A 24,115-nucleotide genomic window follows, 5' to 3' on the forward strand; every position below is an offset into this window, starting at 1 on the left:
TGTTAGTATACACGGCATTGTATATTGCCCTCAGATGACATTCCTTTCCTATTGATACTTTGTACCAGATGTCCATTGCCTTATCTTTTTCATGCTGTTTTTCCTATTGATTCGACTGCTGAGGATTCTCATTGAGTACTCTACCAATGCTCTTTGATACTGTTTGTTTATTGCTCATTTAATAAAATTCTTCTGAATGGAAGAAAAAAAAAAAAGAGGAGTTTCAAGCAAAGTTCTGAATTCTTATTTATTTCCGTATTATCTCCCAAAATAGCTACCTCAAATTTAAATGCTATATCTATCCCCAATCTCTTTTTAAGTTCTTCATATCTCCTTTCCCAATATTTCTGAATTTTTCTGCACGCCCAAATAATATGGGTGTAATCCGCCTCATTTAGCTGGCATCTTGGGCATTCTGCGTCAAGCCTATACCCAAATCTCACCAAGTCAACCGGAGCCAGGTGAGTTTTCCACAAAATGTTCCACTGGATAAAACTGTGATCCCTATTAATTGAAACCCTATTAACATTCTTAAACACTAAAAATCTTCATTTTTACAGTGAAATTGTTTCATCCACCTCCCTTCTACTCTATGTAAATTCTCTTTGTTTATTTCCACCAATAAGTTTTTGTATATTTGGGTCATATCTTTTTTATTATAGAACCCATTCCCCAAAAATTCAATAATATTATGTGAATCAACCTGAAATAGTGTTTTATCTACAGTGCATTTATACACGTGATATATTTGATAATATCTGAATCTATAGGATTCCATCTTACTTTTAATTGTACAAAAGTGCACGTTTTCCCTTTCACAAAAATGTGTTCAATTAATCTTACCCCGACCTTAATCCGAGAACCACTATCTTGAAATTCATTAAATTCCTTCAACCTAGGGTTAAACCACACCGGTGTAAACCTAAGATTATTTTTTATATGACAAATTCTTTTAAGATTAACCCATATTTTCCTAAATAATTTGCATTGCGTGATAGTAACAAATCATCGTTACACCACAATAATATTCATATTGCTGCAATAATACAGAAATTACAGACTCTAAATAATAAACTCTTTAGAAAAAAAAAAAAGGAAAGATAGAAATAGATAGGAAAAGAAACAGATAAACCTGACGTCTAGCATAAAACGTAATAACCAATTAGTTAATGAAAAGGTTCTCAAGGAATTGCTCAAGAAATTTTGCCATGAAACAGGTTTCTAAAATTTTGAACTGGGAACTTTTTTTGCGCCGATGGTTGGAGGGGGGTAGAAGATCTCTAGTATATCGGAATAAGCGTCTAGTCACCAATAGTAGGTGTGTGATTCAGCAAGTTGAGATAGAACAGAAATCTCAAGAAGTAACCGCAAGTTGAACCATTTCCAGAGTAAAATTAATCTCTTTTTGTTGTAACCAAGAAAATACCGTATATATACAGGAGTATAAGCCAAAGCCCCTAATTTTACCACAAAAACCAGGGGAAAAAACAATTCAAGTATAAGCCTATCATCACCCACTGCAACAAACACCCATCCCTTTTCCTGTCATCATCCATCCCTCTCTTATCGTCTAATCACCTCCCCAGTTGTAGCTCTCGGTGGCGGCAGGTCTTTTCTTGTTGCCTGGAAAGGGACAGGTCCGTGACGTCAGGGGAATCCCTGCATGGCGGTGACCCTACCCCAGCATCACTAGTCAGGGGCCGGATAGATGGACCAGATCAGCTCACTTTTCCCACTGGTATGTGGACGGTCCCTGTGAAGACAGTCCCTATCATGGATGAGTCCGAGGCTGGACCGAAGAAGGGGGGCCTCCCGGTGAAGATGGACAACCCAGACCACCACCATCTGTATGCCTGGACTGATGTCAGTACTAATTTTTTTTTCCACTCAAGTTTAAGCCAAGGGGGGGAATTGTCACCATGAAAAAATGTGCTTATACTCGAGTATATACAGTAATAGAAATATCTTCCCACCAGAAAGATAAAATTTTCAAGCAAGACCCCTGTATATGTAAAAGAGTCCACAACTTACTCCCACACCTCCAACATTGAGAAGATTCTGGAATACCATGTGGCAAAAGGAGAGGAGGAGTACCAAACCCCCGACAATATAACTTATGTAACGGAGCTGGATGTGGATCCTCTAACCTTTGTGGCTGATGACTCTGACCGTATCGGAAGTGGAGTCTAAGGTGCTCCTGGTCTTCACCAGAGCCAGTCGCAAGGCAGGATGGGCTTGCTGTTCGCTACCCCCGACACGGCTTGACCACACAGGTAGCTGGGCAAGGCGAGGTACAGGAGGATAAGGCAGTAGCGTAGTCAACATAGCAGAAGGTCATGGCAGGTGGCAAAGTTGCGGAGTCAAATAATGTAGTGGAAGGTCTGGATGCACGGGCAAGGCAAACAGGCTATAGGGAACGCTTAATCTCAGGCTAGGGGCACTGAAGATCCGGCAGGGAAGTGTGGGAGGTGCAGGGACTTTATAAGATAGTGTCAGGTGCAAACAGTAATTATGAGCCTACTGGCCTTTTAAATTTCAGAGCTCCAGCGCATGCGTGCCCTAGGAGACGGGGATGCATGTGTCAGAGCTGAAACACAGCAGAGGAGGCGGCAGTTGTACAGAGTAAGTGACGGGCTGGGACTCGCATGCGGGCGCGTCCCGCAATGCGAATCCCAGCCCCGCCGACAGCCGGGGACAAGTGAACACTGCGCTGGCGGCTGGTGCAGGCGGCTGGGCGCGGGACTTAACTTATATAAACTCTCCTGTATACGAATACAGGAGGAGAAGCCACGTGAGCGCTAGAGATAAATCCGCACTGTTCTTCAGAGAGTTGGATATTCAGCTCCTCTTCTCATATAAGATGCATTTTGGTTACTATTAGGAGCAGAAGAAATCAGATAAGAATAAAGCTTAGATATTATTATTATTTAGGGAATAAATACAATCTCTCTAACCAATTTCAGGGACGTATGTTAGTATAACGCTTAAAACATTGGAGAGTAAAGATAAATTTACTTATAAAACCCCAGAAAGCCTGAGATTCCTCTATGGCCAAAGTCTTAGTAGAAGAATATAAATCTCGTAACGTAAAAGAATGTAAACGTTCCCACAAAGGGGAAGAGGGAAAATGTGTTTAGTAATAACCATAGGGAATAAAGAAAGTGGGGTTAGGGGGGAAGGGAAATCAGAATCAGTCGTAGAGCAGTCTCGTAATACCGACAAAGTTATATATAAAAGAGGAAAGAACTAGAGAGGCCAAGGAGGAGTGCGGGGGCCACAAAATGGGCCCTATAGAAGGAGGGACTGAGGAGAATTCCATATCCACATGAGGAGGAATATAAAGGGGAGGATGAGAAAAAGAAGAGCGAACGAGCTCTAATAATCCAGACGAAGGAAAAGCTTTATAATAAGTGTGTAAATCCGGAAACACAAAACCGCCGTCTAATGTCTTCAGGGTGAGCGTCTATACGGGACACGTGGTCTCTTCTGAATCATAACAAAATTACTAAATAACCATCGGATAGAAGAAAAATAACAATTCCGTACTATGATAGGGACGGACTGTAAAATATAAAATATTATTGGTAAATATAAGATTTAAGAACCTTTTTCCTTCCAATCCACGACATATATGGGAATTTACGAGCGTGTAACTGGGTCTTCAATCCGTGTAATAATGGCGCAAAGTGTGAAGTAAAGAGATCTTGTACCAGATGTGATCAGATCTCTAGGGATTTTATACCCCGGGGAGGACAAAGAAAAGGAAAAGAATTACACCGATGTTTACTGAACCCGGGGGACGCTGAGATATTGACGACTTCTCATATAGAAAAATGGATTCTATGATCTGAGACCGAAAATAGACGTCAAGACGGGAAACGCTCGTCTAGGGTTTGTGATAAATAAAAGTATCTGCAGCGTCTTATGTTCAGAAGAGACGATCTTCAAGGGAGACGCGCGGATCCTGTCTGATGCCTTGAATTAAAGTCTCTATAATCATAATGAGAAGGGGGCGGGGACAACACTGACGCGTTACATTCCCTATATACAACCTCAGGGACAATATTACATTTATTATAAGTCCAGTGTGCGGAGATGAATATAAGAATAATAAATCATATAAGAAAGAAAACTTTTATTAACAATTGGGAACAAGTTTGGAGATGCAGTATATGATATATGTATAAATGTCAGATATCCTATGTACATGGTTAATATATAGATGTGTTATCTGCATCATTTATTGCTCTGAATTGGCTTCTCTCCTGCGTGAGTTCTTTTATGATTAACAAGACTTGATTGCTGAGTAAAACATTTCCCACATTCTGCACATGGAAATGGCTTCTCCCCTGTGTGAGTTCGTTTATGTTCACCAAGAATTGATTTCTTAGCAAAACATTTTCCACACTCTGCACATGAGAATGGCTTCTCCCCTGTGTGAGTTCTTTGATGATAAACAAGATTTGCTTTCTCAGTATAACATTTACCACATTCTGTACATGAAAATGGCTTCTCTCCTGTGTGAGTTATTTGATGTTTATAAAGAGTTGATTTGTGAGTAAAACATTTCCCACATTCTGAACATGAAAATGGCTTCTCTCCTGTGTGAGTTATTTGATGTCTAACAAGACTTGATTTAAAAGTAAAACATTTCCCACATTCTGAACATGAAAACGGCTTCTCTTCTGTGTGAGTTCTTTGATGTTGAACAAGACCTGAATTAGAAGTAAAACATTTTGCACATTCTGAGCATGAAAATGGCTTATCTCCTGTGTGAGTTCTTTGATGTACAACAAGATCGAATTTAGAAGTATAACATTTCCAACATTCTGAACATGAATATGGTTTATATACTGTATGAGCTTGCTGATGTCCAACACCCCTTCTATGACTTTTATTTTGCTGAACATCCTGTGATGAGTGAGAAGACAGGACCTGTATATAAGGATGAGATGACAGATCTTGGCTGTGAAGGGCTGAGGTTGTATCTGGGATAATGGAATGTTCTTCATATGTATCTTGTGTGATATCATCATCTGCTTTATAATCTGAAGATATAAGATTCTCCTCTGATCTCCTGCTACAAGAATCTGCAGAGAATAACACAGATTTTATTATTAGTATTAACCCCTTAACAACCCTTAAGGACAACCCTTATTAACCCCTTAACAATCCTTAAGCTTTTGTGTTTCCATTCTTTTCTCCTCTCCTCATAGCCATAACTTATTTTTCCATCTACACTGTGTTTGAGAGCAGTTTTTTAGTGGGACCGATCTTCCACTGTATTAACACCCTTCATTTACTGTGCATTAAAATATAAGTCCATTCAATCACAGCGATATCTAATTTGCATAGTTTTTGTTACACTTTACAACTTTTTAAAAATAATTACAACAAAACCAAAAAAACTTATTTTGAAAAATGTACATTTTTAAAAACATCTTTAGATTTTTTTTTTTATACACTTTTTGGTCCCTCTGTAGGACTTGTATGAGCAGTCATTGGATTGCTCATACAGATCAGTACAGTATTTACTGCATTGATCCATTAGAGCCGACCATAGACAGGCTGTATCAATAGCAGAGTCCTGGCAGTGACAGAGTCCTAGCAATCATGTTATGTGCCCTAAAATTGACTTGTTCTCCTCATAGATCAGGTTGGTACGATCGGTATGTATAACGTAGTGTTATCTTTTACTCCATTTTTTTTATTTAAACTTATTTTACTGAAAAGTGAGTAAAGAGACGTACAGTGTAAGTACAGACCATGGAAGTCTATGACAAAATCCCATTCAGCACAGCATGATGTATACAGAGTGAGGACAGCTGCATAACACAGTCACTGACTACAGACACAATACAACCTAAACCGGGAACTAGAGCCTGCGCAGAACTCGTTGTTCAATCCCACTCCTGCCCGCTTCCGATGATTTTTTTGACCAATTTACCCATGCCTGTAGGGTGTTTGCTCCACTCCTGCTAAAATGCCTGTCCAATCCCGCCCGCTAACATAGGAATGTACAGACACTAGGGTGCAATGCTCTGCACATACTCCCCATGTAAACTTTCCATTTCTATGCAGAGCACTTTTCAGTAAAAATGACACCTTAGCCGGTGGCAGGGGGAGGAGACTATTGGGAGGGGCACTCTGAGTGTGAGACCCGCAGCCATAGTGCCTGACTGCCCGTACGCAGCAGCCTCCTGACCATCTGCGTATTTGGAGTTGGGTCCCGTGGGATCCCAATCCCAGTGTATCCCTCTACCGGGAATTTTAAAGGTGTACTCCGCCCACAGGATACAAAGGATAGGGGATAAGATGTCTGATGGTGGGGGTCCTACCACTGGGGACCGCCGCGATCTCTGTGCAGCACCCGACATTCCCTAAAGTTTTTTTCAGAATGTTTGGTTTGGGCGGCCGGAGATGTGACATCATGCCACGCCCCCTCCCATAGACATGAATGGAGGGGGCGTGACATAACATCACATCCCGGCCACCCAAACTCGGCACTGTTAACATACTGTTTAGAATGCCGGGTGTTGCACGGAGATCACAGCTGCAGGACCCCCGTGATCAGACATCTTATCCTTTGGGTAGGGGATAAGGTGTCTGTGGGCGGAGTAACATGTGGTGGCGCAGTATGGGAGTTATTACCAAGTACCCTTGCTGTCCTGTCGGGCAACCTCCCCTCAGTGTCCCCTGGGCCCCCCCTTGCACCTGCCCCCCTCCCCCCCCCCCCAATGAACATATGTTTACCATGTATTATACTGTGTAATGTGTGAAGAAAGCATTGTCACTTTAGGAAAGGTTAAAAGGGGTTATCGGTTATCCAGGAAAAAACTTTTATATATATATCAACTGGCTCCAGAAAGTTAAACAGATTTATAAATTACTTCTATTAATAAATCTTTTTTTTTTTTTTAGTAGTTTTATATTATGTATACAAACACAGAGAAACAAACATAAAAATTCTATTATAATACAAGTCTTCCTTAGTTAAAGGAAGCAACCAGTATACCTCACTATAAATATAATATGTAAAGAAGAAGAAAAGAGGAAAAAAAAAAATCTATTAAAAAATCTTAATCCTTTCAGTACTTATGAGCTTCTGAAGTTAAGGTTGTTCTTTTCTGTCTAAGAGCTCTCTAATGACACGTGTCTCGGGAACCGCCCAGTTTAGAAGCAAATCCCCATAGCAAACCTCTTCTTAACTGGGCGTTTCCCGAGACACGTGTCATCAGAGAGCACTTAGACAGAAAAGAACAACCTTAACTTCAGAAGCTCATAAGTACTGAAAGGATTAAGATTTTTTAATAGAAGTAATTTACAAATCTGTTTAACTTTCTGGAGCCAGTTGATATATATATAAAAAAAAGGTTTTTTCCTTGAATACCCCTTTAACATGTGAGTTATCATTTGATTGTTACCCAGGAGGTATCAGTGACCATGTGACCAATGGGACCTCCCCTATAAAAGCCCTGGGAGGAGCTAGCGCTCCCTCTCTCTTCCTGCTGAGGTCCAGTGAAGTGGAGCCTAGGAGGGTGTTCAGAGTCATAGGAGCCTCAAGTCCAGTCTGCAGCCACAAGATACAAACCTACAAGTAACCACAGTCACAGTATTGTCAGTCACCAGTCAAGTCTGTCACAGTCATCATTTGTCTAGTCAAAGTGGCCTGCACTAAAATGTCCACAGCTACTACAAGTCCCAGCAAGCCCTTCAGGTCTCTGAAATCCCTGGTCACCTCCTCTGGCCCTGGCTGAACTGTATAGACTTTTCCACCTGTCTAACCTCAGTAAAGCTACTGTTGTCCGTATCTTGGCGTCAGATTCCTTATTGCCCCCCGTGCCTCGCCCAGGATCCAGCGACATACCTTCGGGTGGTATTGAGGATAAACCATACCCTGGCGTCACAAACACAAGGGGTTAATGCCATCTGCCCCTAGGATAGTTCCATCTGCCCTATATCACACCCCCATACCACAAACACTTTAAACTTGAGCAGGTAACACCTCCTGAGCCACCACGGATAGGGTAGGACCCTAGACTGAGCTGGAAAGAATTCCCTCCCTTGGGCAGAGGGACCCCCCACACTACCCACCAGAAAAGGAAGAAAGGAAGGAGAAAGACAGAAGAGGAAAGGGTTAAAGAGAGGAGCCAACTACTATATATACTGATCCTATAGAGATGATAACAGTATATAGATAGAGCTGGAGGGGAGGTGTATAACTATGATATATACTGATCCCTTAGAGATAGCAGCAGTATACAGATAGAGCTGGGAGAGGAGGTTTCTGGGAGCTTCCAGGATAATCTGATATGTGATGATGTCATCCTGTAGTTCATAGGGAGTCAGCTGACCTAGGACTGACCACTTAGCCTGACACATTAAACTCTGATTTTCTGTGGGTCAGACTTATCATCACATGACCCAGTTACAGTAATTAAAGGGGTTCTCCGGTGCTTAGACTTCTTATACCCTATCCAAATGATAGGGGATAAGATGCCTGATCGCGGGGGTCCCGTCGCTGGGGACCCCTGTGATCTTGCACGCCACAACCCAGTTAAAATCAGTCCCCGGAGCGTGTTCGCTCCGGGTCTGATTACTGGCGATCACAGGGACGACGGCGTGTGACGTAACGCCTGCGCCCCCATGTGACATCATGCTCCGCCCCTCAATGCAAGCCTACGGGAGGGGGCGTGATAGAGAACACGCTCCAGGGGCTGATTTTAACTGGGGTGCGGCGTGCAAGATCACGGGGGTCACCAGCGACGGGACCCCCGCGCGATCAGGCATCTTATCCCCTATCCTTTGGATAGGGGATAAGATGTCTAAGCGCCGGAGAACCCCTTTAACTAACAGAAAAGTTAAAGGAGTAAGCTCAGGGCATATTTAAGAATATATATATATTTAAAAGAATAAAACATTTTTTTAAACTAGTCATAAAAAATATGTAAATTGGGAATCGTTTAAATCGTACTGACCTAAGAATCAAATTAGCAAAAGTGCATTTTCTTTTCAGTTTCACCTCACAAATAATTATTTTTTCCAGTTTTATATAATATTTTATGGAAATGAAGGATTTCATTATCACGAACAGTGGATCCGGCAAAATACATGTCTGTGTCTATTAACGGGGGAGGAAAAAATTAAAGATGCAAAAATTATAATTATCTACATCATTAACCTGTTAAGTACCAAGGGAATACCTGTATGCCCCGAGTCCGCTCCCTTTCTATAATGCGGGGCCACAGCCGGGAACAGTAACTAATAGCGCGCGGCACTGATCGCGGTGCCACAAACTATTAACCCTTTAGACGAGGCGTTCAAAGTTGATTGCCACATCTGAAGTGAAACTAAACTACCACCGGCTAGCTCAGTGGGCTGTTCGGGACCGCCGTAGTAAAATCGCGGCATCCCGAACAGCTGTAGGATACGAGGAGGGTCCCCCTACCTGCCTCCTGGTGCCGATCGCTGAATGACTGCTCAGTGCCTGAGATCCGGGCATGAGCAGTCAAGCAGCAGAATCATTGATCAATGTTATCCTATGGGATAACAAAGATCAATGTAAAAGATCAGTGTGTGCAGTGTTATAGTCCCTATGGGATAACAATGATCACTGTAAAATATCAGTGTGCGCAGTCTTATAGTCTCCTATGGGATAACAATGATCAGTATAAGAGATCAGTGTGTGCAGTGTTATAGTCTCCTATGGGATAACAATGATCAGTATAAGAGATCAGTGTGTGCAGTGTTATAGTCTCCTATGGGATAACAGTGATCAATGTAAAAGATCAATGTGTGCAGTGTTATAGTCCCCTATGGGATAACAATGATCAGTGTAAAAGATCAGTGTGTGCAGTGTTATAGTCTCCTATGGGAGCTATAACATTGCAAAAAAAAAGTGGAAAAAAAAAAGTAAATAAAGGTCATTTAACCCCTTCCATAATAAAAATTTGAATCGCCCCTTTTCCCATAAAAAAAAGTGTAAATAAAAACAAACATATGTGATATCGCCGTGTGCGGAAACATCCAAATTATAAAAATATATCATTAATTAAACCGCACGGTCAATGGCGTAAGCGCAAGAAAATTCTAAAGTCAAAAATAGCGTATTTTTGTTCACTTTTTATATCATGAAGAAATTTATAAAAAGCGAACAAAAAGTCCAATCAATACAAATGGTACCGCTAAAAACTTCAGATCACGGCGCAAAAGATAAGCCATCATACCGCCCTGTACGCGGAAAAATAAAAATGTTATAGGGGTCAGAAGATGACAATTTTAAACGTATAAATTTTCCTGCATGTAGTTATGATTTTTTCCAGAAGTACGACAAAATCAAATTGGGTGGTCTTTGAACTGTTGCCTTTAAATAGCCAGGACCCAGCAGGGAAGGGGCTGGCTGACTGAAAGGTAGCCAGGGAAATAAGTAGCTGCTCATTAATATCAGCTGAGGTTTTGCTGTTTGAGAAACCAGCAGTGGAGCAAAGGCAAGAGCCCTCACAGTACCCACCTGTAAACAAACCCTCCACATACGGGAGCAACATATTTGTGAAGGGATTAAGCATGAAAGGCAGGAGCACGTACATCTATAGCTGGAACCCAGGACCATTCCTCTGGTCCATAGCCTTTCCAGTGGATTAGATACTGGAGGCCGCCCCTGGACATATGGGAGTCAAGGATACTGCAGACCTCATAATCCCACCCCGTCAAGGAGGTAGTGAGGTGTAGAGAACAACAACTTTAACCCTTTAAAGGACTAAAAAAAAATTCATTTTTGCTATTTAAATTTTCTTCCTTATTGTTATTGATTTAAAATAAGTAATGTCATTACAAAGTACAATTGTTGATGCAAAAAACAAGCCCTTATATGGGTCTATAGGGGGGAAATTACGTGTTATGATTTTTAGAAGATAAAAATCATAACAAGTTTAATTTCCCCCCTATAGACCCATATAAGGGCTTGTTTTTTGCATCAACAATTGTAGTTTGTAATGACATTACTTATTTTAAAACATAATTGGCTGCAAAACAAAAAAAATAAAATTATTTGTGGGGTGAAATACAAAAAACGCAATTTTGCAAATTTTTAGGGCTTCCGTTTCTACGCATTGCAATTTTCGGTAAAAATGACATCTTATCTTTTTTGGACAACATATCTTTATATCTTTATTCTGTAGGTCCATACAGTTACATGGATACACAATTTATGTAGGTTTTATTTATTTTACTACTTTAAAAAAATTATAACTACATGCACCATGTAAAATTGTCATCTTTTGACCCCTATAACTTTTATTTTTCCGTGTACGGGGCGGTTTTTGCGCCGTGGTCTGTAGTTTTTATCGGTACCATTTTTGTTTTGATGGGACTTTTTGATGGCTTTTTGTTAATATTTTTATGGTATATGAACTTTTTTTTAGCCCTCACAGGGAGCTACAACATGCAATCTTTTGATTGCATACACTGATCAATGCTATGCCATAGCATTAATCAGTGTTATCAGTGCTCTGCTGCTCCAACCTGCTAAGCAGGCATGAACCAGTAGATCACCAATCGGACGACGAGGAGGTAGGTGAGGACCCTCCCGCCGTCCAGTAAGCTGATCGGGACATCACAATTTTGTCGCAATAGTCCAGAGCAGCTCAGCTGAGCTGCAGCGGAACTTTTGGTTTCGTTTTAGACGCTGTGATCAACTTTGATCGTGGCGTCTAAAGTGTTGATGCCGGGCATCGGCACGATTGGCCGTGCCCGGCATTAACCTTGGGTCCTGGCTGCTGATAGCAGTCGGGACCCATGGGGTTTGAAGCGTTCAATGCTCGGGAGAACGGTTTAGACCCCGGTAATGGGACTCAGGACGTACAGGTACGCCCTGAGTCCTTTAGTGGTTAAGAATAAAATGTGGAAGACCTTGGAAGTCCGCATGGAGGGCACAAGGTTAAGTCCATAGGAAACCGGGTTAACCTGTCAAAGTACGTGGTAGGGCCCAATATACAGGGGAGCCATTTTTTTGGGTAGAAGTGCAGGGAATCAAGTAGTGGGGGAACAACCATACCCTCTCCCCGATCTTCAAGGAGGGTGTCACTAATTGCCTTACAGTCAGTCTGGAGCTTCTGCTACATGGACCTCTAGAGCGATCCTTGGATTTTAGTATATGTGCTGTCGAGGCAACTTCAATAAGATTCTGCTGCACTGTGCACATGATGGAATGTCCAGATTAGACTTGTCCAGATAGACTTGTGTATTCTTTCTGCAGATTCCGCTCGGAAATACATTACAGTTTATGAGACGCCGCATTTCTGAGCGGTCCTATCGGCTATCGGAGCATTCTAATCTGCGGAATGTCGCCCGTGTTTTCTGGGAGTTTTTTCTGCACTTTTTCAGCCATTTGAACCCGGCCTTAGTGTTCTTAGTGCCAAAGAGAAAGGAGACCACATAATAAAATGGGGAGAAGAAGAAGAGAGCCCACCTAGCCTGTCCTAGAGATAAACATTTGTTTATTTGTTTGTTTTTAACCTCTCTTGCTCTGGACAGTTCCTGACACGGACAGAGGTGTCAGCAGAGAGCACTGTGGTCAGACTGAAAAGAACTACACAACTTTCTCTGCAGCATACAGCAGCTGATAAGTACTGGAAGGCTAAAGATGATTTTGAATAACTTTTAGCACCAGTTGATTAAACATTTTTTTCCATCGGAGTCCATAAAAAAGTTATTACAACCGGTAACTGAGCAGAATCTGTTACTGCTCTCTGCATTAAGTGGTTACTACTCACCTAGGCGGTTACCTGTAGGAATGTCCTCCATATACTGCTCATCACCGCTCACATCTGTATCTTGTTTTATGTCTGTAGTATTAATATAGATCAGATCTATCCCTGTAGGAATGTCTTCCTTATACTGCTCATCACTGCTCACATCTGTCTCTTCTTCTTCCTTTATGTCTGTAGCATTAATATAGATTAGATCTTTCTCTGTTTGAATGTTCGCCTTATACTGCTCATCACCACTCAAATCTGTCTTTTCTTCTTCCCTTATGTCTGTAGCATTAATATAGATGATCTCTTTCCCTGTAGGAATGTCCTCCTTATACTGCTCATCACCGCTCACATCTGTCTCTGGAGCATTAATATTGTTCGGATCTTCACCCTAAATCATAAGATGTGGAAGAAATATAGTAAAAGTCATCAGACAGTAGGAGAAGTCACGTGGGATGTTATAGATGAGCAAGAGATGAGGAGTCATGGAGGGTGAGGGGACTGACCACAAGAGCTTCACAGCCCTTCTACAGATCATAGGGAATATCTCCATCTACCTGATCATCCTGTGGAAGAAGAGGACGGGGACACCTCTCTGGTGCTGTTCTCTTACTGGATCTGACTGTAGGGAACACATACAGAGACTGAATTCATTCTTTACATACAAATAATGAGAGGACGTGTGTATATAGTCATGTCTATTACCTGGTGATGTGAGGGGCTGCTGATCCTCCATCATGACCTGATCCTTGTACTGATCCTTGTGTCCTTCTACATACTCCCACTCCTCCATGGAGAAATAGACCGCCACGTCCTGACACCTTATAGGAACCTGACACATAATGATACAGACATCACCCCGACCCCTCCAGTGGTGTTACTGTATAATGTCCCAGCAGTGTCACCTCTCCAGTCATCACCAGACCCCTCCATTACTGTATAATGTCCCAGCAGTGTCACCTCTCCAGTCATCACCAGACCCCTACATTACTGTATAATGTCCCAGCATTCCCAGCGGTGTCACCTCTCCAGTCATCACCAGACCCCTCCATTACTGTATAATGTCCCAGCAGTGTCACCTCTCCAGTCATCACCAGACCCCTCCATTACTGTATAATGTCCCAGCAGTGTCACCTCTCCAGTCATCACCAGACCCCTCCATTACTGTATAATGTCCCAGCATTCCCAGCAGTGTCACCTCTCCAGTCATCACCAGACCCCTCCATTACTGTATAATGTCCCAGCATTCTCAGCAGTGTCACCTCTCCAGTCATCACCAGACCCCTCCATTACTGTATAATGTCCCAGCAGTGTCACCTCTCCAGTCATCACCAGACCCCTCCATTACTGTATAATGTCCCAGCAGTGTCACCTTTCCAGTCATCACCAGACCCCTCCATTACTGTATAATGTCCCAGCAGTGTCACCTCTCCAGTCATCACCAGATCCCTCCATTACTGTATAATGTCCCAGCAGTGTCACCTCTCCAGTCATCACCAGACCCCTCCATTACTGTATAATGTCCCAGCAGTGTCACCTCTCCAGTCATCACCAGACCCCTCCATTACTGTATAATGTCCCAGCATTCCCAGCAGTGTCACCTCTCCAGTCATCACCAGACCCCTCCATTACTGTATAATGTCCCAGAAGTGTCACCTCTCCAGTCATCACCAGATCCCTCCATTACTGTATAATATCCCAGCAGTGTCACCTCTCCAGTCATCACCAGACCCCTCCATTACTGTATAATGTCCCAGCAGTGTCACCTCTCCAGTCTTCACCAGACCCCTCCATTACTGTATAATGTCCCAGCAGTGTCACCTCTCCAGTCATCGCCAGACCCCTCCATTACTGTATAATGTCCCAGCAGTGTCACCTCTCCAGTCATCACCAGACCCCTCCATTACTGTATAATGTACCAGCAGTGTCACCTCTCCAGTCATCACCAGACCCCTCCATTACTGTATAATGTCCCAGGAGGGTCACCTCTCCAGTCATCACCAGACCCCTCCATTACTGTATAATGTCCCAGCAGTGTCACCTCTCCAGTCTTCACCAGACCCCTCCATTACTGTATAATGTCCCAGCAGTGTCACCTCTCCAGTCATCACCAGACCCCTCCATTACTGTATAATGTCCCAGCAGTGTCACCTCTCCAGTCATCACCAGACCCCTCCATTACTGTATAATGTCCCAGCATTCTCAGCAGTGTCACCTCTCCAGTCATCACCAGACCCCTCCATTACTGTATAATGTCCCAGCAGTGTCACCTCTCCAGTCATCACCAGACCCCTCCATTACTGTATAATGTCCCAGCAGTGTCACCTCTCCAGTCATCACCAGACCCCTCCATTACTGTATAATGTCCCAGCAGTGTCACCTCTCCAGTCATCACCAGACCCCTCCATTACTGTATAATGTCCCAGCAGTGTCACCTCTCCAGTCATCACCAGACCCTCCATTACTGTATAATGTCCCAGCAGTGTCACCTCTCCAGTCATCACCAGACCCCTCCATTACTGTATAATGTCCCAGCATTCCCAGCAGTGTCACGTCTCCAGTCATCACCAGACCCCTCCATTACTGTATAATGTCCCAGCGTTCCCAGCAGTGTCACCTCTCCAGTCATCACCAGACCCATCCATTACTGTATAATGTCCCAGCATTCCCAGCAGGGTCACCTCTCCAGTCATCACCAGACCCCTCCATTACTGTATAATGTCCCAGCAGTGTCAACTCTCCAGTCATCACCAGACCCCTCCATTACTGTATAATGTCCCAGCAGTGTCACCTCTCCAGTCATCACCAGACCCCTCCATTACTGTATAATGTCCCAGCAGTGTCACCTCTCCAGTCATCACCAGACCCCTCCATTACTGTATAATATCCCAGCAGTGTCACCTCTCCAGTCATCACCAGACCCCTCCATTACTGTATAATGTCCCAGCAGTGTCACCTCTCCAGTCATCACCAGACCCCTCCATTACTGTATAATGTCCCAGCAGGGTCACCTCTCCAGTCATCTCCAGACCCCTCCATTACTGTATAATGTCCCAGCAGTGTCACCTCTCCAGTCATCACCAGACCCCTCCATTACTGTATAATGTCCCAGCAGTGTCACCTCTCCAGTCATCACCAGACCCCTCCATTACTGTATAATGTCCCAGCAGTGTCACCTCTCCAGTCATCACCAGACCCCTCCATTACTGTATAATGTCCCAGCAGTGTCACCTCTCCAGTCATCACCAGACCCCTCCATTACTGTATAATGTCCCAGCAGTGTCACCTCTCCAGTCATCACCAGACCCCTCCATTACTGTATAATGTCCCAGCAGTGTCACCTCTCCAGTCATCACCAGACCCCTCCATTACTGTATAATGTCCCAGCAGTGTCACCTCTCCAGTCATCACCAGACCCCTCCATTACTGTATAATGTCCCAGCAGTGTCACCTCTCCAGTCATCACCAGACCCCTCCATTACTGTATAATATCCCAGCAGTGTCACCTCTCCAGTCATCACCAGACCCCTCCATTACTGTATAATGTCCCAGCAGTGTCACCTCTCCAGTCATCACCAGACCCCTCCATTACTGTATAATGTCCCAGCAGGGTCACCTCTCCAGTCATCTCCAGACCCCTCCATTACTGTATAATGTCCCAGCAGTGTCATCTCTCCAGTCATCACCAGACCCCTCCATTACTGTATAATGTCCCAGCAGTGTCACCTCTCCAGTCATCACCAGACTCCTCCATTACTGTATAATGTCCCCGCAGTGTCACCTCTCCAGTCATCACCAGACCCCTCCATTACGGTATAATGTCCCAGCAGGGTCACCTCTCCAGTCATAACCAAACCCCTCCATTACTGTATAATGTCCCAGCAGTGTCACCTCTCCAGTCATCACCAGACCCCTCCATTACTGTATAATGTCCCAGCAGGGTCACCTCTCCAGTCAGCAGCTCTATCATCTTGTTGATGAGTTCTAGAATCTTCTGTTCATCCATTTCCTCATGTATCATGGAGTGAGGTGGGAGCCCTGGGATTGGGCTCAGGGTTCTTCCCCGACAGCACCCACTAGAGGACTTCTTCACTACTATGTAATTCTGTGTACGAAGAGACACATTAATATCACATTCCCATACATTCCCAGAATCCCTCACCTCTCCAATCATATCCATCTGTTATTCTATAGATAAGAATGAGGTCATGTGACATCACTCCCAGAATCCCTCACCTCTCCAGTCATATCCATCTGTTGTTACATAGATAAGAATGAGGTCATGTGACATCACTCCCAGAATCTCTCACCTCTTCAGTCATATCCATCTGTTATTACATAGATAAGAATGAGGTCATGTGACATCACTCCCAGAATCCCTCACCTCTCCAGTCATATCCATCTGTTATTACACAGATAAGAATGAGGTCATGTGACATCACTACCAGAATCCCTATCCTCTCCGGTCATATCCATCTGTTATTACATAGATAAGAATGAGGTCATGTGACATCACTCCCAGAATCCCTCACCTCTCCAGTAAGCCGGAAGAGTATCTGTAGGGTGAGGTTTATGATTCTGTCGGCCATCTTGTTCCTGTCTCTCTCCATGGTTGATGGGTCATCCAGGAGAATTCTCTTATACAGAAGATATCAGCAGAGGATCCTGGATTGGAGAAACCTGAAGGGAAGAAGAAGAGGAGACGATGATAAACCGCACCAGATTCTATGGAGAAATAAAATCCATTTCCTGGAGATAATCTGGGGAAACATCTGAGGAGACATTATAGTCACAATCATGGAGGCTGTAAACCTAGTCAGGGGATCCATCATAGTCTGGGGCGGAGTCATGGGGGATGGGTAGAATATGGAGACAGGAATCCAATGCTGTCTAGTTCTTACTGATGTGTCTATGGGGGGGGGGGTTAGGTTTTTGGCTTTTTAACTATATTTTTTCCTGGGAGCTGGAACTTTTGCTTTCTCTTTCCTGCATTCTACACAGGATCCGGCCCGTTGCCTTCTCCGAGCTCCAGGAACAGGACCTCACTTTCTCTGTTGGACGGTGATCACATGGGGGATGAGAAGGGATTAATGGACATTTTCGATTAAAATCAATATTGGTAATCGCTGTCAATGATTTGCTTTACTGATAAATCGCGCACCGATTAGTTGTTTCAGAAATCCTCAAAAGTAGAGCGCAGCATACCACGGTGACATCATCATTACAGATGACCATTGGGGCCGTACGGCTGGGCTTATGATCTAGAAGAAATGCCAAGTCAGGGTTAATGACAATCTCCCAGTTTCGGAAGGCGTCTCCACTCCCCCTCAATGTCCTCTATCTCACCAGGATACAGAGCACGATCATAATCCTGGAGTTACGGGAGACGGTCGGGCGATGACTTTCATCAGGACTTGATCATTGGATATAACGGTCATATTGGGTAAACGGCGCTGACATCTGTCCTGTATTATAACAGCGTTTACCACATTCTCCTCCTCAGTTATTGACGCGGTCACATGACACATTTCTGCGCTTTTCGTACTCGGATTCACATAAAGCGTTGGTGGGATCATAGGTGAATGGATCCGTGTCACACTGGGAATTATTGTCCCGGAATGTTACGTAATTGTCCAGAAATGGGGCAGAAAGCCAATCTGGTCTCCAGGGTTGGTACGACACTATGTCGGGAGTTTGAATCCTGACGTGGATGTTGTCCCTCCAGGTACCCACGTTATGGACCCTTTTCATCTGGAACACATTGTTTTTGGTAACGAAGGGAGGTGGGGAGATCCACCAGGACCACAGTGGCGGCCATCTTAGATTGATATCTGGAGGCGGCTCAGGATCGTAACCTCCAAAAGAAGTGTCCGATACCCGGAGGAAGGAGACTGATCAGGTGACAGGATGGGCGGGGAGGTGACCTGCAGCCCTTCACCATCCAGACATCCTCTGGGGGGCAGTATAGGCAGGAGATCAGGTAAATGAGTGCTGGCCGGCACAGAGCTTCCACAGAGCTTTGATTATGAGAGCTAAAGGGTTAATGATGATGACCAAAACTAGTGGTGAGTGCTGGCTGCTTATAGCTCCTGAACTCACCTCAAAGTCCTATAGAGGGTGCAGAGTGTTATTATATACTGTGTCCTTAAGGGGTTAATAATAAACAACCCCAATAATCCTGAGTTGATGGTGACCGCACATACATACCTGTATCTATAGAGGAACCGTGTGCTTACAGGACCTGCGATGATGTCACCGTCATGTGATCAGTCACATGGAGGAGGAGGAGGAGTCACATGATCATGGGCTGCTGCTCTAGGCTCATCTGCTCAGTGTATACAGGACTCTGCTGTTACATGATCATTATCACAGGTCCTTCAATCACAATCTCTTCTATCCTGCACTGTTGAACTCCGCCCACTCCTGTCACATGATCCTCCCCACAGGTCCTTTAGCCTTAGTCGCATCTATACTGCAAAACTTTACCCCCAAATGTACTGGTCACATGATTGTGACATCATCACAGGTCCTACACCTCCTGCATGTAGCAGATACAGAGCAGGTCCTGGTGGGGCAGTCACTGCTGTTGTGTTGTGTGAGGAGATCTCTCAGAGCAGCAGCCCCTGATCATGTGACTCCTCCTCCTCCATGTGACTGATCACATGACGGTGACATCATCGCAGGTCCTGTAAGCACACGGCTCCTCTACAGATACAGGTATGTGTGTGCGGTCACCATCAGATCAGGATTATTGGGGATGTTTATTATTAACCCTTAAGGACACGATGTATATTTACATTCTGTGCCCCATATGGGACTTTGAGGTGAGCTCAGGAGCTATAAGCAGCCAGGACTCACCACTAATGACGCTCATCACCATTAACCCTTTAGATTCCATGATCAAAGTCGATTGCAGGATCTAAAATGAGTAAAATGCAGTTGTTGGGGGGCGGAGTCTAGATCAGCTGAGATGACGGCCGGAGGGCCCCTTACCGTGCTCTGTGCTCAGATCGGTGCTCTAAGTATACAGACACCTCCACAGCCTGTATAAGCCGAGCACCGATAACACTGATCACTATGGCAGAGCGTTATTCAGGGTTTGTAATAGAAGCCCCTCCCCTAATAAGTTTATATCCCATTTTTGTAATAAAATAATGTAGGTGGGCGTGGCTTAGACATGGCGCTGTGCGGTTGTTTTTCTAGGGAGCGCTGTGCCGGCCAGCGGTTGTTTGCCTGATTTCCTGCCTATACTGCCCCCCAGGGATGTCTGGATGGTGAAGGTATCAGGTCACTTACCCGCCCATCCTGTCACCTGGTCAGTCTCTTTTCTCCGGGTATCAGCCACTTCTTCCATACAGGACTATGTAAGCATCAGGTTTTTTATGTTTCTCCCGCGCCCCTATTATTACTTAAGACAGTGTTTCCAAACCAGCGTGCCTCCAGCTGTTGTGAAACTACAACTCCCAGCATGCCCTGACAGCCAAATGCTGTAACAGCTGGAGCCACCCTGCTTGGGAAACACTGACTCCGGTGGTGGCCCAGACCCTGCGTGTGTAACGGTATATGATGCTCGGCCTCTGCTGCAGGTAATAGCAGGTTCTTCCGGGGGGACATATCACAATTCACATAAAATCCTGATGTAATTGTGATGTATATTGTGCCCCCTAGTGGACACATTTCAGTATTCTTCATTGGACAATGTCATATTGAATCCCTCTATTCTTCTCCCTGCTCTGATGAAGACGTTCTGAATACACCGCATCCTCAGAGATTAGGAGAAATGGATTTACAACGTCTTCAGCAGAGCAGGGAGAGCGACCTCAGAAGACCTGGAGGACCAGAGCGCCACCACTGGACGGGAGAGGGGAGTGCGCTCTAGTCTCTTATTTTACAGCCCTCGGACAATGGATTTTTTCTTAAAGAGAAATCTGAAAACTCTTATAATGTCTCCTCATCTAGTGACTGGAGAGGTGACACTACTGGGACATTATACAGTAATGGAGGGGTCTGGTGATGACTGGAGAGGTGACACTGCTGGGACATTATACAGTAATGGAGGGGTCTGGTGATGACTGGAGAGGTGACACTGCTGGGACATTAAACAGTAATGGAGGGGTCTGGTGATGACTGGAGAGGTTACACTGCTGGGACATTATACAGTAATGGAGGGGTCTGGTGATGACTGGAGAGGTGACACTGCTGGGACATTATACAGTAATGGAGGGGTCTGGTGATGACTGAAGAGGTGACACTGCTGGGACATTATACAGTAATGGAGGGGTCTGGTGATGACTGGAGAGGTGACACTGCTGGGACATTATACAGTAATGGAGGGGTCTGGTGATGACTGGAGAGGTGACACTGCTGGGACATTATACAGTAATGGAGGGGTCTGGTGATGACTGGAGAGGTGACACTGCTGGGATATTATACAGTAATGGAGGGGTCTGATGATGACTGGAGAGGTGACACTGCTGGGACATTATACAATAATGGAGGGGTCTGGTGATGACTGGAGAGGTGACACTGCTGGGACATTATACAGTAATGGAGGGTCTGGTGATGACTAGAGAGGTGACACTGCTGGGACATTATACAGTAATGGAGGGGTCTGGTGATGACTGGAGAGGTGACACTGCTGGTGAATTATACAGTAATGGAGGGGTCTGGTGATGACTGGAGAGGTGACACTGCTGGGACATTATACAGTAATGGAGGGGTCTGGTGATGACTGGAGAGGTGACACTGCTGGGACATTATACAGTAATGGAGGGGTCTGGTGATGACTGGAGAGGTGACCCTGCTGGGACATTATACAGTAATGGAGGGGTCTGGTGATGACTGGAGAGGTGACACTGCTGGGAATGCTGGGACATTATACATTAATGGAGGGGTCTGGTGATGACTGGAGAGGTGACACTGCTGGGAATGCTGGGACATTATACAGTAATGGAGGGGTCTGGTGATGACTGGAGAGGTGACACTGCTGGGAATGCTGGGACATTATACAGTAATGGAGGGGTCTGGTGATGACTGGAGAGGTGACACTGCTGGGACATTATACAGTAATGGAGGGGTCTGGTGATGACTGGAGAGGTGACATTGCTGGGAATGCTGGGACATTATACAGTAATGGAGGGGTCTGGTGATGACTGGAGAGGTGACACTGCTGGGAATGCTGGGACATTATACAGTAACACCACTGGAGGGGTCGGGGTGATGACTGTATCATTATGTGTCAGGTTCCTATAAGGTGTCAGGACGTGGCGGTCTATTTCTCCATGGAGGAGTGGGAGTATGTAGAAGGACACAAGGATCAGTGTACAAGGATCAGGTCATGATGGAGGATCAGCAGCCCCTCACATCAGCAGGTAATAGACATGACTATATACACACGTCCTCTCATTATTTGTATGTAAAGAATGAATTCAGTCTCTGTATGTGTTCCCTACAGTCAGATCCAGTAAGAGAACAGCACCAGAGAGGTGTCCCCGTCCTCTTCTTCCACAGGATGATCAGGTAGATGGAGATATTCCCTATGATCTGTAGAAGGGCTGTGAAGCTCTTGTGATCAGTCCCCTCACCCTCCATGACTCCTCATCTCCTGCTCATCTATAACATCCCATGTGACTTCTCCTACTGTCTGATGACTTTTACAATATTTCTTCCATATCTTATGAATCAGGGAGAAGATCCAAACAATATTAATGCTCCAGAGACAGATTTGAGCGATGATGAGCAGTATAAGGAGGAGATTCCTACAGAGAAAGATCTAATCTATATTATTGCTCCAGAGACAGAAGTGAGCGGTGATGAGCAGTATAAGGAGGACATTCCTACAGATAAAGATATGATCTATATTAATGCTACAGACATAAAGGAAGAAGAAGAAACAGATGTGAGCGGTGATGAGCAGTATAAAGAGGACATTCCTACAGAGAAAGACATGATCTATATTAATGCTACAGACATAAAGGAAGAAGAAGAGACAGATGTGAGCCGTGATGAGCAGTATAAGGAGGACATTCCCACAGAGAAAGACCTGATCTATATTAATGCTACAGACATAAAGGAAGAAGAAGAGACAGATGTGAGCCGTGATGAGCAGTATAAGGAGGACATTCCTACAGAGAAAGATCTGATCTATATTAATGCTACAGACATAAAGGAAGAAGAAGAAACAGATGTGAGCGGTGATGAGCAGTATAAAGAGGACATTCCTACAGAGAAAGACCTGATCTATATTAATGCTACAGACATAAAGGAAGAAGAAGAGACAGATGTGAGCCCTGATGAGCAGTATAAGGAGGACATTCTCACAGAGAAAGACCTGATCTATATTAATGCTACAGACATAAAGGAAGAAGAAGAGACAGATATGAGCGGCGATGAGCAGTGTAAGGAGGACATTCCTTCAGGTAACCACCCAGGTGAGTAGTAATCACTAAATGCAGAGAACAGTCACAGATTCTTCTTGTTCACTGGCTGCAGTTATTCTTGGGGGATGTAATGGTGTAACTAGAGGTTTTTTGGGGCTCCAAGGCAAATCTTAGACCACAGGCCCTTCTGTGCGCTCTTACTATAGATTCTACACCTTTTATGCCCCCACACTATTACTTTGCCCCACAGACTGTTCTGTATCTTCTGTTCACCCCTCCCCCCCTACCAGGACCCCCAGAGGAGCCCCCCTGCAGCCATGATCATTACACCCCTGGATGGAAACATTGCTGCTCAGTAGAGACTAGGAGGAAGAGACCTAGATGCCGGACGATCAGTCATGGACCCTATGGGAAGGACATTTCAGCTAAAGCCATGTCAGCAAAGTGAATGTACAGGATATAAAGCTTGAAAATAAGAACAAGTCTTAGCAGTTTAGGCTTCTGGTCGGTAGAGTCTAGTCAGGTGATCAGGTTGGTCTCATTAGGTGAACTGCAGTGATCAGACTCCACCTCTCGGGAAATGTAGGCAGGATGAGAAAACCATTTATGTTCTGTGGCTTAAAGGGGTACTCTGAAGGGGGGGGGAAAAAGTCCAAATCAACTGATGCCAGAAAGTTATACAGGTACACAAAACAAGAAAAAGGGCTACCACAGTAATGTACTGCACACCCAAAAAGAATAAATGGAAGTTAATAATACTACAAACACATCAAGTTTATTAAATCTCCATCACATACAAAAAAACAAGCTAAAAACCACATAAAAGATGTCCTGTGAAAGGGACACCAAGACAAAACACTGGAGGGGGCCAGACGCTCTCCCTCCTGGAGCATGGATGAAAACAGTACAATAAATACAAGTGACCATAGACAGGGAATAGGTAAACACACATATACATGAATAATTGTACAAAAACTCCCTAAG

At 44.4% G+C, this 24,115-nt stretch overlaps 2 protein-coding genes across 5 annotated transcripts; one reads left to right on the forward strand and one right to left on the reverse strand.

Moving 5' to 3' along the window:
* Window positions 1-217: 217 nt before the first annotated feature.
* On the reverse strand, window positions 218-19,028 carry LOC130316569 (oocyte zinc finger protein XlCOF8.4-like). Of its 3 annotated transcripts, none has more exons than XM_056552794.1 (7): window positions 18,960-19,028; window positions 17,285-17,432; window positions 16,699-16,857; window positions 13,458-13,584; window positions 13,310-13,374; window positions 12,783-13,143; window positions 218-5,090 (listed from the first exon to the last, which is right to left on the reverse strand). In XM_056552794.1, exons 2-7 carry the CDS (start codon window positions 17,360-17,362, stop codon window positions 4,237-4,239), a joined length of 1,644 nt encoding a protein of 547 aa, XP_056408769.1. In that variant the 5' UTR covers window positions 17,363-17,432; window positions 18,960-19,028; the 3' UTR covers window positions 218-4,236. The 3 variants fall into 3 exon arrangements, with proteins under 3 accessions (XP_056408769.1, XP_056408767.1, XP_056408768.1); XM_056552792.1 differs by having other exon boundaries at window positions 12,771-13,143; XM_056552793.1 differs by lacking the exon at window positions 18,960-19,028 and adding an exon at window positions 17,914-17,935 and having other exon boundaries at window positions 12,771-13,143.
* A 313-nt stretch (window positions 19,029-19,341) lies between these two features.
* Window positions 19,342-23,219, forward strand: LOC130316572 (gelsolin-related protein of 125 kDa-like). 2 transcript variants are annotated; one of them, XM_056552796.1, is made up of 4 exons: window positions 19,342-19,469; window positions 21,995-22,123; window positions 22,207-22,271; window positions 22,438-23,219. In XM_056552796.1, the coding sequence occupies exons 2-4, from the start codon at window positions 22,090-22,092 to the stop codon at window positions 23,188-23,190; spliced, it is 852 nt and encodes a 283-aa protein (XP_056408771.1). In that variant the 5' UTR covers window positions 19,342-19,469; window positions 21,995-22,089; the 3' UTR covers window positions 23,191-23,219. The 2 variants fall into 2 exon arrangements, with proteins under 2 accessions (XP_056408771.1, XP_056408772.1); XM_056552797.1 differs by lacking the exon at window positions 19,342-19,469 and having other exon boundaries at window positions 21,908-22,123.
* The last annotated feature ends 896 nt before the right edge of the window (window positions 23,220-24,115 follow it).

The sequence above is a fragment of the Hyla sarda genome, unplaced genomic scaffold, assembly GCF_029499605.1.
Source record: "Hyla sarda isolate aHylSar1 unplaced genomic scaffold, aHylSar1.hap1 scaffold_1937, whole genome shotgun sequence".
Lineage (NCBI taxonomy): Eukaryota > Metazoa > Chordata > Amphibia > Anura > Hylidae > Hyla > Hyla sarda.